At 43.7% G+C, this 15,000-nt stretch overlaps 1 protein-coding gene across 1 annotated transcript in view; it reads left to right on the forward strand.

The window, feature by feature from the left end:
- LOC115206623 (ventricular zone-expressed PH domain-containing protein) overlaps positions 1–15,000 on the forward strand; it is a gene marked incomplete in the record, with an annotated part of 193,336 nt that overhangs the window by 22,523 nt on the left and 155,813 nt on the right. Inside the window, 2 exon segments of the mRNA XM_029773783.1 lie at positions 332–652; positions 3,167–3,382. Coding sequence (XP_029629643.1) covers positions 515–652; positions 3,167–3,382 — 354 coding nt within the window.

Below are 15,000 nucleotides of genomic sequence, written 5' to 3' on the forward strand. Positions count from 1 at the left end.
TCATGCCAAATTGTGTCAAAAACTTTTTTGAAATAAACAAACCCTCGTGCCAAATTGAGTCAACAATTGAAATCAACAAAGCATGAGAAGACTTTGCCTTTGTTTTAGTTTGTTTGTTCAATTAGGTGTGCAGGGTGAATACGTGGTCTGTCGTACTATAATTTGGTAAAAAGCCAATTTGACGTTTGCTCAGTACATTGTTTTCACTGAGGAAATGTACGAGTCTGCTGTTAATGATAATGCAGAGGATTTTCCCAAGTTTGCTGTTGACCTATATCCCACAGTAGTTATTGGGGTCAAATTTGTCTCCATTTTTGTCTTTCTTTCTCAGGGGTCTGATGTGTATGAGGTCATCACCCCAGCACCTTCAGGGACCATGCCCTGTCTCCGTAGCAACTTCTTGCCCTAGGTCGGCCCAGAGTGAGTGTGGGTCAAACCAGGCCTAAGCAGGCCTGACGTAGACCAGACCAGGCTGAAGTGGGCCCGAAGCAGGCCAGAGTGAAGCAGAGACACCATGCACCAGCTGTTTGGCCTGGTACTGGGCCAGAGGGACCTGTCCCGGGCTGGAGACCTCTTCTCCCTGGAAGACTCTGAGATAGAGGACTGTCTTTCACAGGCCTTGGAGGAAATCAAGGCTATCTCCTGCTCTCCTGTGAGTACCCCTACATACCCATCCATGCACACACGCATACATGACGGTCTCTTTGAAGTACTAGAGGAAGTCAAAGGTATCTATTGCTCTCTTGTAAGTTGCCTATGCACGCACACACACACACACACACACACACACACACACACACACACACACACACACACACACACACACACACACACACACACACACACACACACACAGCTTATGGCAGGTGTGTCTCTTGGGACTGTTCCCTGGAAACAGATCTGATGCCTGTCCCTCCAGAGCCCACGTCCTCATTACCCATCCAACACAGTCAGTCTCTCAGTTATCATTTAACTAAAGAAGAAAAGAGTCTGCAGCAGAATGTAACCCAACTGCTTATTCAGACACTGTCTAGATGGGGGAAGAGTTTGTCTGAACATTTCTACCTCAACATGGAAAAAGTTAACCTGTTGGTGACTCCTTCCAGTGGAAAATCAGAGCGCCAAATTTAAAACAGCTAAAATCTCATAATTTCATTTTCTCAATCAACTATTTTACACCATTTTAAAGATAAAATTCTCGTTAATCTAACCACATTGTAGGATTTCAAAAAGGCTTTACGGCGAAAGCATAAAATTAGATTATGTTAGGACATAAACTTCACAAGAAACACCACATAGCCATTTTCCAAGCAACTAGATGCATCACAAAAACCCAAAACACAGCTAAATGAAGCACTAACCTTTGACGATCTTCATCAGATGACACTTCTAGGACATTATGTTACACAATACATGTATGTTTTGCTCGATAAAGTTCATATTAATATCCAAAAACAGCATTTTACATTGGCGCGTAATGTTGAGAAATGTTTTCCCTCCAAACCTCCCGGTGAATGAGCACAATGAGCACACACAGTACGTAAATTCTCATCGTAAACATTGATCAATATAGAAGTGTTATGCACGGAATTATAGATACACTTCTCCTAAATGTAACCGCTTTGTCAGATTTCAAAAAAGGTTCACGGCGAAAGCACAATTTGCAATAATCTGAGTACAGCCCAGATGACACTAACAACTAGCAAACAGAAACCCGCCATCTTGGAGTCAATAAAACTAAGAAATTTCATTATAAATATTCACTTACCTTTGATTATCTTCATCAGAAGGCACTCCCAGGAATCCCAGATCCACAATAAATGTTCGATAAAGTTCATATTTATTTCCAAATAATCCATTTTGTTTGCGCGTTAGGTTCACTATCCAAATCCACTACGCGCGTGCTTACTTAGTCCAGACGAAAAGTCAAAAAAGTTATACTATAGTTTGTAGAAACATGTCAAATGATGTATAGAATCAATCTTTAGGTTGTTTTTTATCATATACTGTAACGACTGTCGTGTGTGGAGGACCAAGACGCAACAGGGAAGTGTATACTCATCTTCTTTTTAATATTGAAGGTGAAACAAAATGAAACACATATACAATTACGAAAACGACACTAACAGTTCTGTCATGTGAAGAACACAAAACAGTATACAACTACCCACAATCCATGATACAAACACACCCCTAATTATAGGACCTTCAATCAGAGGCAACGATAGACAGCTGCCTCCAACTGAAGGCCCCAACACCAATTAACTAAACATAGAAATACAAATGACTAGACAGAACATAGAAATAAACTAACATAGAACATAGACTAACAAACCCCGAACCACATAAACCAAACACCCCTCTACCTAAATACATAGCCCAAACCACATGAAACAAACACCCCCTGCCATGTCCTGACCAAACTATAATAACAAATAACCCCTATTACTGGTCAGGACATGACATATACCTTGAATAAAATTCCAACCGGACCTATCCGTTCTCTTTAGGAGTGAATATGAACTCCGCTCGCTCCCAAGTCATTGCGCGGGACTAGAGCCCATGCCTTATAATGGGACACCAGTTTACCACAGCTGGTATTCCCTTCAAATTCACCATAGAATCTTCAAACACCGTTCTAAAGACTGCTGACATCTAGTGGAAGCTTTAGGAAGTGCAAAATGAACCCTAAGTCACTGTATACAGTCAAGGCAATCACTTGAAAGGACTACAAGCACCAGACTTCCCACTTCCTGCTTGACTTTTTCTCAGGTTTTTGCCTGCCATATGAGTTCTGTTATGCTCACAGACACCATTCAAACAGTTTTAGAAACTTCAGAGTGTTTTCTATCCAAATCTACTAATAATATGCATATTCTAGTTTCTGGGACAGAGTAGTAACCTGTTTAAATTGGGTATGTTTTTCATCCGGCCGTGCAAATACTGCACCCTAGCCCTAAGACGTTTAAGAGTATTTTTCCTTTGAGTGTCAAGGGAAAACTAAGAGCAAAAGCTATTGCAGCCTTGAGACTTGGATTTGTGTTAGACAGCTTTTAGGTTGACTGCATTTGAAACAATATTAAAAACAAACATGCTCTTTTCTCATTGTTTCTTGATCCTGATTGGCTGTTCCGGACTCATTTCCCCTCTGATTTGCTGGCTGCAGGACTACCTGACCAATGACAATGACCAGGCTGTGGTGGAGATCTGCATCACGCGCATCACCACGGCGATCAGGGAGACGCGGTCCATCGAGCGCCATGGGGGGGCGTTAGTGGGTCTGTGGGAGTCCTGCCTGGAACACAACCTCACCCCCCAGGGCAGAGACGAAGACACACCCCATGCCAAGATAGCGTCAGACATCACCAGCTGTATACTGCAGGTACACTACACACACACACACACACACACACACACACACACACACACACACACACACACACACACACACACACTACACACTACACACTACACACACACACACACACACACACACACACTACACACACACACACACACACACACTACACACACTACACACACACACACACACACACACACACACACACACACACTACACACACCACACACCCACACACACACACACACAGACACACACACACACACACACACACACACACACACACACAGACACACACACTACACACACACACTACACTACACACACACACTACACTACACACACACACACACACACACACACACTACACACACACTACACACACACACACACACACACACACACACACACACACCACACGACACACACACACACACACACACTACAAACACACGCACACACACTACACACACACTATACACACACACACACACACACACACACCACACGACACACACACACACACACACACACACACACACACACACACACACACACACACACACACACACACACACACACACACACTACACATACACACACACACACACACACCACACGACACACACACACACACACACACACACATAGACACAGACACACACACATAGACACAGACACACACACACACACACTACAAACACACTACACACACACACACACACACACACACACACACACCACACGACACACACACACACACACACACACACTACAAACACACGCACACACACTACACACACACCACACGACACACACACACACACACACACACACAGACACACACACACACTACACACACTACACACACACACACACACACACACTACACACACTACACACACACACACACACACACCACACACACACACACAGACATACACGCACACACACACAGACACACACACACACACACTACACACACACACACACACACACCAAGAAACGGACCACCTTGTTTCAGACTCAATGAACACATTCAGACACATCTGGGATATATGCTGTGTCTAATGCTTCGACCCACCTTGATACAGCCCATCACTCGCCGTTTCATATCCTAACATCTCAAAGTAAGCATTTGATCCCGTATTGAATCATTGTATTATACATTATAATGTATCTTTAAATGAAGGGTGCTCATCGCCGTCACCATGAAAACAGCTTTTGTTCCACGCTCTATTACAAAATGTAACAGTAGGCTACAGTAGAACCTTCAGCGTTTGATTAATTCAACTTAAAAACAGAACTACAAGAAAAGCATCAACTACATGTTTAGCAGTATCATATACTGTCAGAAGTTGTGGATTCACAATGTGCTCTTTAAAAGGTTCATATGTCATATCAAGTCTGTCAATCAAATTATAACATTTAAGTCATAGGCATAGTCCTACTGTACTTGATGCAGTTGACACTACAAATATACATTTAAAGCCAACAATTGTATTATGTTGACTAATATTGCATTTATTTACAATAACAAAAACGACATAAACCTTTTTCACGAAACACATTCCCAATAAAGAATGTAAAAAGTTTAGCCTAAATATTTTTTTTTCATGGTATCCAATTGTTAGTAGTTGGTTGTCTCATTGTCTCAACTCCCGTACGGACTCGGGAGAGGCGAAGGTCGAGAGCCATGCGTCCTCGGAAACATAACCCAACCAAGCCGCACTGCTTCTTAACACAGCACTCATCCAACCCGGAAACCAGCCGCACACCTGGCAACCTGGTCAGCATGCACTGCACCCAGCCCACCACAGGAGTCACTAGTGCACGATGAGACAAGGATATCCTTGCCAGCCAAACCCTCCCTAACCCAGACGACGCTAGGCCAATAGTGCGCTGCCCCATGGGCCTCGTGGTCCCGGTCGACAGAGCCTGGACTCGAACCCAGAGTCTCTGGTGGCACAGATAGCACTACGATGCAAGAAATCAGCCAAGACCTCAGCCTTAGACCACTGCGCCACTCGGGAGGCCCTATAGTGTTAACTTTTAAATGGGAAACACATCAACTCTGGTCTAACTCAAGCAGTCAAACAAAAGTATGCTATTCAGACACCCGCCAAGTTCGGGGCAACCTAAACTCAGAATTAGTATTAGAAATATTCTCTTACCTTTGCTGATCTTTGTCAGAATGCACTCCCTGGACTGCTACTTCCACAATAAATTTAGTTTTTGTTCGAAATAATCCATATTTATGTACAAATACCTCCGTTTTGTTCGTGCGTACAGATCACTTATGCAAAGGCATAACGCGCGAGCGCGGAACAAGAGCCGAAAAGTCAAAATGTTCCATTACCGTACTTAGAAGCATTTCAAACGCTGTTTAAAATCAATCTTTATGGTATTTTTAACGTAAAGTTGCGATAATATTCCAACCGGACAATAGCGTATTCATTCAAGGAGAAAAAGAAGGAACGGCGTGCTCGCGTGACTGCGCATATCCAATCCCTTTGTTGCCAGGCAGACCACTCAGTAACTGAGCTCCTATACTCTGCCCAGTGACAGGAGAAGGCTCAAACCACTTTCCGAAGGCTTTAGACAGCCAATGGAAGCCTTAGGAAGTGCAACGTAACCCCATGGATACTGTAGTTTTGAAAGGGACTAGAAAGAAGAACTACAATTCTCAGATACTCCACTTCCTGGTTGACTTTTTATCAGGTTTTTGCCTGCCATATGAGTTCTGTTATACTCACAGACACCTTTCAAACAGTTTTAGAAACTTCAGAGTGTTTTCTATCCAGAGATCTCATTCCGCTTTCTGGCGCCTTCAGAGAGCCTATGGGAGCCTTAGAAATTGTCACGTTACAGCAGAGATCCTCTATTTTTGACAGAGATGCCAGAGAAGCACAAGAAATGGTCAGAGAGGGCACTTCCTGTAAGGAATTTTCTCAGGTTTTGGCCTGCCATATGAGTTCTGTTATACTCACAGACACCATTCAAACAGTTTTATAAACTTTAGAGTGTTTTCCATCCAAAGCTACTAATTATATGCATATTCTAGTTTCTGGGCAGGAGTAATAATCAGATTAAATCGGGTACATTTTTATCCGGCCGTGAAAATACTGCCCCCTATCCATAACAGTTTAACAAAGAGCTGCAGTTAGTTTCAGAATGCGTGGCAAGGAATAAGTTAGTCCTAAATATTTTTTGGGACAAATCATTCACTAAACCTTAAACCTCTACTAAATATTGTAATAAGTAATGTGGAAATTGAGCAAGTTGAGGTGACAAAACTGCTTGGAGTAACCCTGGATTGTAAACTGGCATGGTAAAAACAACAGTAGCTAAGATAGGGAGAAGTCTGTCCATAATAAAGCGATGCTCTGCCTTCTTAACAGCACTATCAACAAGGCAGGTCCTACAGGCTCTAGTTTTGTCGCACCTAGATGACTGTTCGGTCGTGTGGTCAGGTGCCACAAAGAGGATCTTAGGAAAATTGCAATTGGCTCAGAACAGGGCAGCACGGCAGGCCCTTGTATGTACACAGAGATGCAAACATTAATAATATGCATGCCAATCTCTCCTGGCTCAAAGTGGAGGAGAGATTGACTTCATCACTACTTGTATTTGTGAGAGGTATTGACATGTTGAAAGCACTGAGCTGTCTGTTTAAACGACTAGCACACAGCTCAGACACCCATGCATACCCCACAAGACATGCCACCAGAGGTCTGTTTAAACTACTAGCACACAGCTCAGACACCCATGCATACCCCACAAGACGTGCCACCAGAGGTCTGTTTAAACTACTAGCACACAGCTCAGACACCCATACATACCCTACAAGACATGCCACCAGAGGTCTGTTTAAACTACTAGCACACAGCTCAGACACCCATACATACCCCACAAGACATGCCACCAGAGGTCTGTTTAAACTACTAGCACACAGCTCAGACACCCATACATACCCCACAAGACATGCCACCAGAGGTCTCTTCACAGTCCCCAAGTCCAGACCAGACTATGGGAGGCGCACAGTACTACATAGAGCCATGACTACATGGAACTCTATTCCACATCAGGTAACTGACGCAAGCATAACACTAAAGTGTGTACCCTCACATACCTTAGATATGACCTGTATGAACAGGCCTACCTTCACATGTCATAAGATTTACATAAAACATTTTAAAAAATCATTTAGCAGACGCTCTTATCCTGAGCAACTAAAGTTAAGGGCACACACAGTTTTTATACCTAGTCGGCTCGGGAATGCGAACCAGCGACATTTCGGTTGCTGGCCCAACACTCTTACCCGCTAGGCTACCTGCCACTCCTAGAGAGAGCAGGCATAGGCTATAGGCACACAGGCAGCATACATACATCATACCTGTCTGCTCATCTGTATATACAGTTGAAGTCGGACGTTTACATACACTTAGGTTGGAGTCATTAAGACTCGTTTGTCAACCACTCCACAAATTTCGTGTTAACAAACTATAGTTTTGGCAAGTCGGTTAGGACATCTACTTTGTGCATGACACAAGTCATTTTTCCAACAATTGTTTACAGACAGATTATTTCACTTACAATTCACTGTATCACAATTCCAGTGGGTCAGAAATTTACATACACTAAGTTGACTGTGCCTTTAAACAGCTTGGAAAGTTCCAGAAAATGATGTCATGGCTTTAGAAGCTTCTGTTAGGCTAATTGACATAATTTCAGTCAATTGGAGGTGTACCTGTGGATGTATTTCAAGGCCTATCTTCAAACTCAGTGCCTCTTTGCTTGACATCATGGGAAAATCAAAAGAAATCAGCCAAGACCTCAGAAAATAAATTGTAGACCTCCACACTTCTGGTTCATCCTTGGGAGCAATTTGCAAACGCCTGAAGGTACCACGTTCATCTGTACAAACAATAGTACGCAAGTATAAACACCATGGGACCACGCAGCCGTCATACCGCTCAGGAAGGAGACACGTTCTGTCTCCTAGAGATGAACGTACTTTGGTGCGAAAAGTGCAAATCAATCCCAGAACAACAGCAAATAACCTTGTGAAGATGCTGGAGGAAACAGGTACAAAAGTATCTATATCCACAGTAAAATGAGTCCTATATCGACATGACCTGAAAGGCCGGTAAGCAAGGAAGAAGCCACTGCTCCAAAACCGCCATAAAAAAGCCAGACTACAGTTGGCGACTGCACATGGGGACAAAGATCGTAGTTTTTGGAGGAATGTCCTCTGGTCTGATGAAACAAAAATATAATAAAAAAATATGATGGCGGTAGGGTCATACTGTGCATGTCCAGGTATGTGGCATCATAGCAGTAGGGTCATACTGTGCATGTCCAGGTATGTGGCATCATAGCAGTAGGGTCATACTGTGCATGTCCAGGTATGTGGCATCATAGCAGTAGGGTCATACTGTGCATGTCCAGGTATGTGGCATCATAGCAGTAGGGTCATACTGTGCATGTCCAGGTATGTGGCATCATAGCAGTAGGGTCATACTGTGCATGTCCAGGTATGTGGCATCATAGCAGTAGGGTCATACTGTGCATGTCCAGGTATGTGGCATCATAGCAGTAGGGTCATACTGTGCATGTCCAGGTATGTGGCATCATAGCAGTAGTACTGTGGTACATCCCACTAGCCTGTCTGTTGTTGTCTCCCTCCAGGCTTACAGATTAAGGAAATGTCTCCTGCTGTATAACTCAGACCTAATACCAACCTAATGAGACTTGCATAGTAGGCAATCACACACACACGCACGCACACACACACACACACACACACACACACACACACACACACACACACACACACACACACACGCACACTTCTCCGGTTAGTCTTCATTAGTGAGCTCCTTGTCTGATGGCTAAACTCCTCTCTCTGGATGAGCACCTTGTCTGATGGCTAAACTCCTCTCTCTGGATGAACTCCTTGTCTGATGGCTAAACTCCTCTCTCTGGATGAGCTCCTTGTCTGATGGCTAAACTCCTCTCTCTGGATGAGCTCCTTGTCTGATGGCTAAACTCCTCTCTCTGGATGAGCTCCTTGTCTGATGGCTAAACTCCTCTCTCTGGATGAGCTCCTTGTCTGATGGCTAAACTCCTCTCTCTGGATGAGCTCCTTGTCTGATGGCTAAACTCCTCTCTCTGGATGAGCTCCTTGTCTGATGGCTAAACTCCTCTCTCTGGATGTTCTCCTTGTCTGATGGCTAAACTCCTCTCTCTGGATGAGCTCCTTGTCTGATGTCTAAACTCCTCCCTCTGGATGAGCACCTTGTCTGATGGCTAAACTCCTCTCTCTGGATGAACTCCTTGTCTGATGGCTAAACTCCTCTCTCTGGATGAACTCCTTGTCTGATGGCTAAACTCCTCTCTCTGGATGAGCACCTTGTCTGATGTCTAAACTCCTCTCTCTGGATGAACTCCTTGTCTGATGGCTAAACTCCTCTCTCAGGATGAGCTCCTTGTCTGATGTCTAAACTCCTCTCTCTGGATGAGCACCTTGTCTGATGGCTAAACTCCTCTCTCTGGATGAACCCCTTGTCTGATGGCTAAACTCCTCTCTCTGGATGAGCTCCTTGTCTGATGGCTAAACTCCTCTCTCTGGATGAGCTCCTTTGATTATTATTTAACTAAGTTAGTTAGTTAAGAACAAATTCTTATTTACAATGACGGCCTAGGAACAGTGGGTTAACTGCCTTGTTCAGGGACAGAGCCACAGATGTTTACCTCGTCAGCTCGGGGGATATGCTCTAGCAACCTTTTGATTACTGGCCCAACACTCTAACCACTAGGCTACCTGCCTCCTCTACACTCTAACCACTAGGCTACTTGCCTCCTCTACACTCTAACCACTAGGCTACCTGTCTCCTCCACACTCTAACCACTAGGCTACCTGCGTCCTCTACGCTCTAACCACTAGGCTACCTGCCTCCTCTACGCTCTAACCACTAGGCTACCTGCCTCCTCTACACTCTAACCACTAGGCTACCTGCCTCCCCTACACTCTAACCACTAGGCTACCTGCCTCCTCTACACTCTAACCACTAGGCTACCTGCCTCCTTTACACTCTAACCACTAGGCTACCTGCCTCCTCTAAACTCTAACCACTAGGCTACCTACCTCCTCTACACTCTAACCACTAGGCTACCTGCCTCCTCTACACTCTAACCACTAGGCTACCTGCCTCCTCTACGCTCTAACCACTAGGCTACCTGCCTCCTCTACACTCTAACCACTAGGATACCTACCTCCTCTACACTCTAACCACTAGGCTACCTGCCTCCTCTACACTCTAACCACTAGGCTACCTGCCTCCTCTACGCTCTAACCACTAGGCTACCTGCCTCCTCTACACTATAACCACTAGGATACCTACCTCCTCTACACTCTAACCACTAGGCTACCTGCCTCCTCTACACTCTAACCACTAGGCTACCTACCTCCTCTACACTCTAACCACTAGGCTACCTGCCTCCTCTACACTCTAACCACTAGGCTACCTGCCTCCTCTACACTCTAACCACTAGGCTACCTGCCTCCTCTACACTCTAACCACTAGGCTACCTGCCTCCTCTACACTCTAACCACTAGGCTACCTGCCTCCTCTACACTCTAACCACTAGGCTACCTACCTCCTCTACGCTCCAACCACTAGGCTACCTGCCTCCTCTACACTCTAACCACTAGGCTACCTGCCTCCTCTACACTCTAACCACTAGGATACCTACCTCCTCTACACTCTAACCACTAGGCTACCTATCTACTCTACGCTCCAACCACTAGGCTACCTGCCTCCTCTACACTCTAACCACTAGGCTACCTGCCTCCTCTACACTCTAACCACTAGGCTACCTGCCTCCTCTACACTCTAACCACTAGGCTACCTGCCTCCTCTACGCTCTAACCACTAGGCTACCTGCCTCCTCTACGCTCTAACCACTAGGCTACCTGCCTCCTCTACGCTCTAACCACTAGGCTACCTACCTCCTCTACACTCTAACCACTAGGCTACCTACCTCCTCTACACTAACCACTAGGCTACCTGTCTCCCTCCTGATCTGAGAGCAGTCTGATATTACAGTGACTCACTCTAATAGGACTGTGCTGTGCTGTGCTGTGTGTGTTGTGTGTGTTTGCGTGTGTGTTTGCGTGTGTGTTTGTGTGTGTTTGCGTGTGTGTGGTGTGTGTGTGTGTGTGTGTGTGTGTGTGTGTGTGCGTGCGTGCGTGCGTGTGTGTGTATTACTCATATCACCAGAGAGAGGGCTGTGCTGTTGTTTGTAGTAAGACTCTTGGACATGCAGACAGAAAGCTTTGTTTGCACTGCCACCTGCTGGAAGTACAGAAGTATGACACTATTATAGTAATGAATATGATTTTAGCGTTTATCCCTTTCAACAATACCGTACTGTAGCTCGTCAGCTCTAAAGATATGTCCACTTATGTTTTAGACAGAGTGTTAGAGTAAGGTGTAGTTGTTTGGGTTTGTTTCAGTGTTTGTCTTATGGTGATTTGTGTCCTGAGTGGCTCAGAGGTCTAAGGCACTGCATCGCAGTGGTAGAGGTGTTACTACTAGACCCTAGTCAGAGCCCACGCTGTTTCACAACCGCCCGTGATCGGGAGTCCTAGAGGGCGGCGCACAATTAGCCCAGCGTGGTCCAGGTTAGGGGAGGGTTTGGCCGCGTTAGGCCGTCGTTGGATAATAAGATTTTGTTCTTAACTGACTTGCCTGGTAAAATAGAAGATAGACGCTCTAACTCAGTGGTCACTGGTTCTGGTCGACTAGGCCGTTGTTTCTGCCAAGCGTTTACACAACTGATTTAAAAAGGCTTGATACAATGTAGTTCTTCAGAACAACAGTTGGACAGTGACTCAACACGTTTGCCATGTCGTTCTGCCCCTGAGCAAGGCAGTTAACCTAATTTTCCCCGGGCGCCGATGACGTGGATGTGGATTAAGGCAGCCCTCCGCACCTCTCTGATTCAGAGGGGTTGGGTTGAATGCAGAAAACACATTTCAATTGAATGCATTCAGTTGTACAACTGACTAGGTATCCCCCTTCCCTTTCCTTTCTATATCTAGTCCTTCCAAATGTTCCTAAACCATCCCCCTGGGGGCGCTAGTGGATGTTAAATTAGGCCCTGGGACACCACTGTCTACATGCAGAGACACATACACTCTCCTTGAGCTCAGAAATGAGTGTTTATGTAAAGAAGCTGTTCTATTCTATTCTGTTCTATTCTGTTCTATTCTGTTCTGTTCTATTCTGTTCTGTTCTGTTCTATTCTGTTCTGTTCTATTCTGTTCTATTCTGTTCTATTTTGTTCTGTTCTATTTGGTTCTGTTCTTTTCTGTTCTATTCTGTTCTGTTCTATTCTGTTCTGTTCTGTTCTGTTCTGTTCTATTATGTTCTATTTTGTTCTGTTCTCTTCTATTCTGTTCTCTTCTATTCTGTTCTATTCTGTTCTATTCTGTTCTCTTCTATTCTGTTCTCTTCTATTCTGTTCTATTCTGTTCTCTTCTATTCTATTCTGTTCTCTTCTATTCTGTTCTATTCTGTTCTATTCTGTTCTGTTCTGTTCTATTCTGTTCTATTCTGTTCTATTCTGTTCTGTTCTGTTCTATTCTGTTCTATTCTGTTCTATTCTGTTCTGTTCTATTCTGTTCTGTTCTGTTCTATTCTGTTCTATTTTGTTCTGTTCTATTTGGTTCTGTTCTTTTCTGTTCTATTCTGTTCTGTTCTGTTCTGTTCTATTCTGTTCTGTTCTGTTCTGTTCTGTTCTATTATGTTCTATTTTGTTCTGTTCTATTCTGTTCTGTTCTATTTGGTTCTGTTCTATTTGGTTCTATTCTATTCTGTTCTATTCTGTTCTATTCTGTTCTGTTCTATTTGGTTCTGTTCTTTTCTATTCTCTTCTGTTCTATTCTGTTCTATTATGTTCTATTTTGTTCTGTTCTATTCTGTTCTATTCTGTTCTATTCTGTTCTCTTCTATTCTGTTCTATTCTGTTCTGTTCTGTTCTGTTCTATTTTGTTCTGTTCTATTTGGTTCTGTTCTGTTCTTTTCTATTATATTCTGTTCTGTTCTGTTCTATTCTGTTCTATTTTGTCCTCTTCTATTTTGTTCTATTCTGTTCTATTCTGTTCTATTCTGTTCTATTCTGTTCTGTTCTGTTCTATTCTGTTCTATTCTGTTCTATTTATTGGCTTTATTGGCATGGAAACATATTGTTTCATTGTTTCAGTAACAGTCAACATGGTAAACATGTTTATATTGTTTCAGTAACAGTCAACATGGTAAACATGTTTATATTGTTTCAGTAACAGTCAACATGGTAAACATGTTTATATTGTTTCAGTAACAGTCAACATGGTAAACATGTTTATATTGTTTCAGTAACAGTCAACATGGTAAACATGTTTATATTGTTTCAGTAACAGTCAACATGGTAAACATGTTTATATTGTTTCAGTAACAGTCAACATGGTAAACATGTTTACGTTGCCAAAGCAAATGGAATAGACAATAAACAAAAGTGAAATAAACAAGGGAAACATTAGTAAACATTACACTCACAACATTTTTAAAAGAATATAGAGATTTTAAATGTTATATTAGTGGCTATGTGTTGTAACAATGTGCAAGTAGTTGAAGTATAAAAGATAGAAATACAACTTATCTGTTTATTTTAATGTTGTTTGTGTTCCACTGGTTTCCATTTTCTCATGGCAACGGGCCACACATCTTACTGCTGTGATGGCACACATGGGAGATATGAGAGTTTATAAATGTTTGATTTGTTTTCAAATTCTTTGTGGGTCTGTGTAATCTGAGGGAAATATGTGTCTCTAGTATGGTCATACATTTGGCAGGAGGTTAGGAAGTGCAGGTCAGTTTCCACCTCGTTTTGTGGGCAGTGTGCACATAGCCTGTCTTCTCTTGAGAGCCAGGTCTGCCTTCGGCAGCCTTTCTCAATAGCAAGGCTATGCTCACTGAGTCTGTACATAGTCCAAGGTTTCCTTAAGTTTGGGTCAGTCACAGTGGTCAGGTATTCTGCCACTGTGTACTCTCTGTTTAGGGACAGATAGCATTCCAATTGGCTTCGGTTTTTTGGTTGATGTTTTCTCATGATTTGGTGTGGTCTAAATGTGTTGTTGTCCTGGGGCTCTGTGGGGTGTGTTTGTGTTTGTGAACAGAGCCCCAGGACCAGCTGGCTGAGTGGACTCTTCTCTAGGTTCATCTCTCTGTAGGTGATGACTCTGAGGGGATTCTTCTCCAGGTTCATCTCTCTGTAGGTGAGGGCTCTGAGGGGACTCTTCTCCAGGTTCATCTCTCTGTAGGTCAGGGCTTTGTGGTGGAATGTGTGGGCACCGCCTCCTTTTAGGTGGTTGTAGAATTGAAGGTCTATTTTCTGGATGTTGATAACTAGTGGATATAGTCCTCATTCTGCTCTGCATATTGTTTGGGATTTTTGCGTTGTACACAAAGTATATTTTTGAATTCTCTGTCTCTCTCTCTCTCCTCCCTGTCTCACTCTCTCTCTTCTCCCTGTCTCTCTCTCTCCTCTCCCTGTCTCTCTCTCTCCTCTCTTCTCTGTCTCTCTCCTCCTAC

This window comes from Salmo trutta, chromosome 13 (genome assembly GCF_901001165.1).
Source record: "Salmo trutta chromosome 13, fSalTru1.1, whole genome shotgun sequence".
In the NCBI taxonomy this organism is placed as follows: domain Eukaryota; kingdom Metazoa; phylum Chordata; class Actinopteri; order Salmoniformes; family Salmonidae; genus Salmo; species Salmo trutta.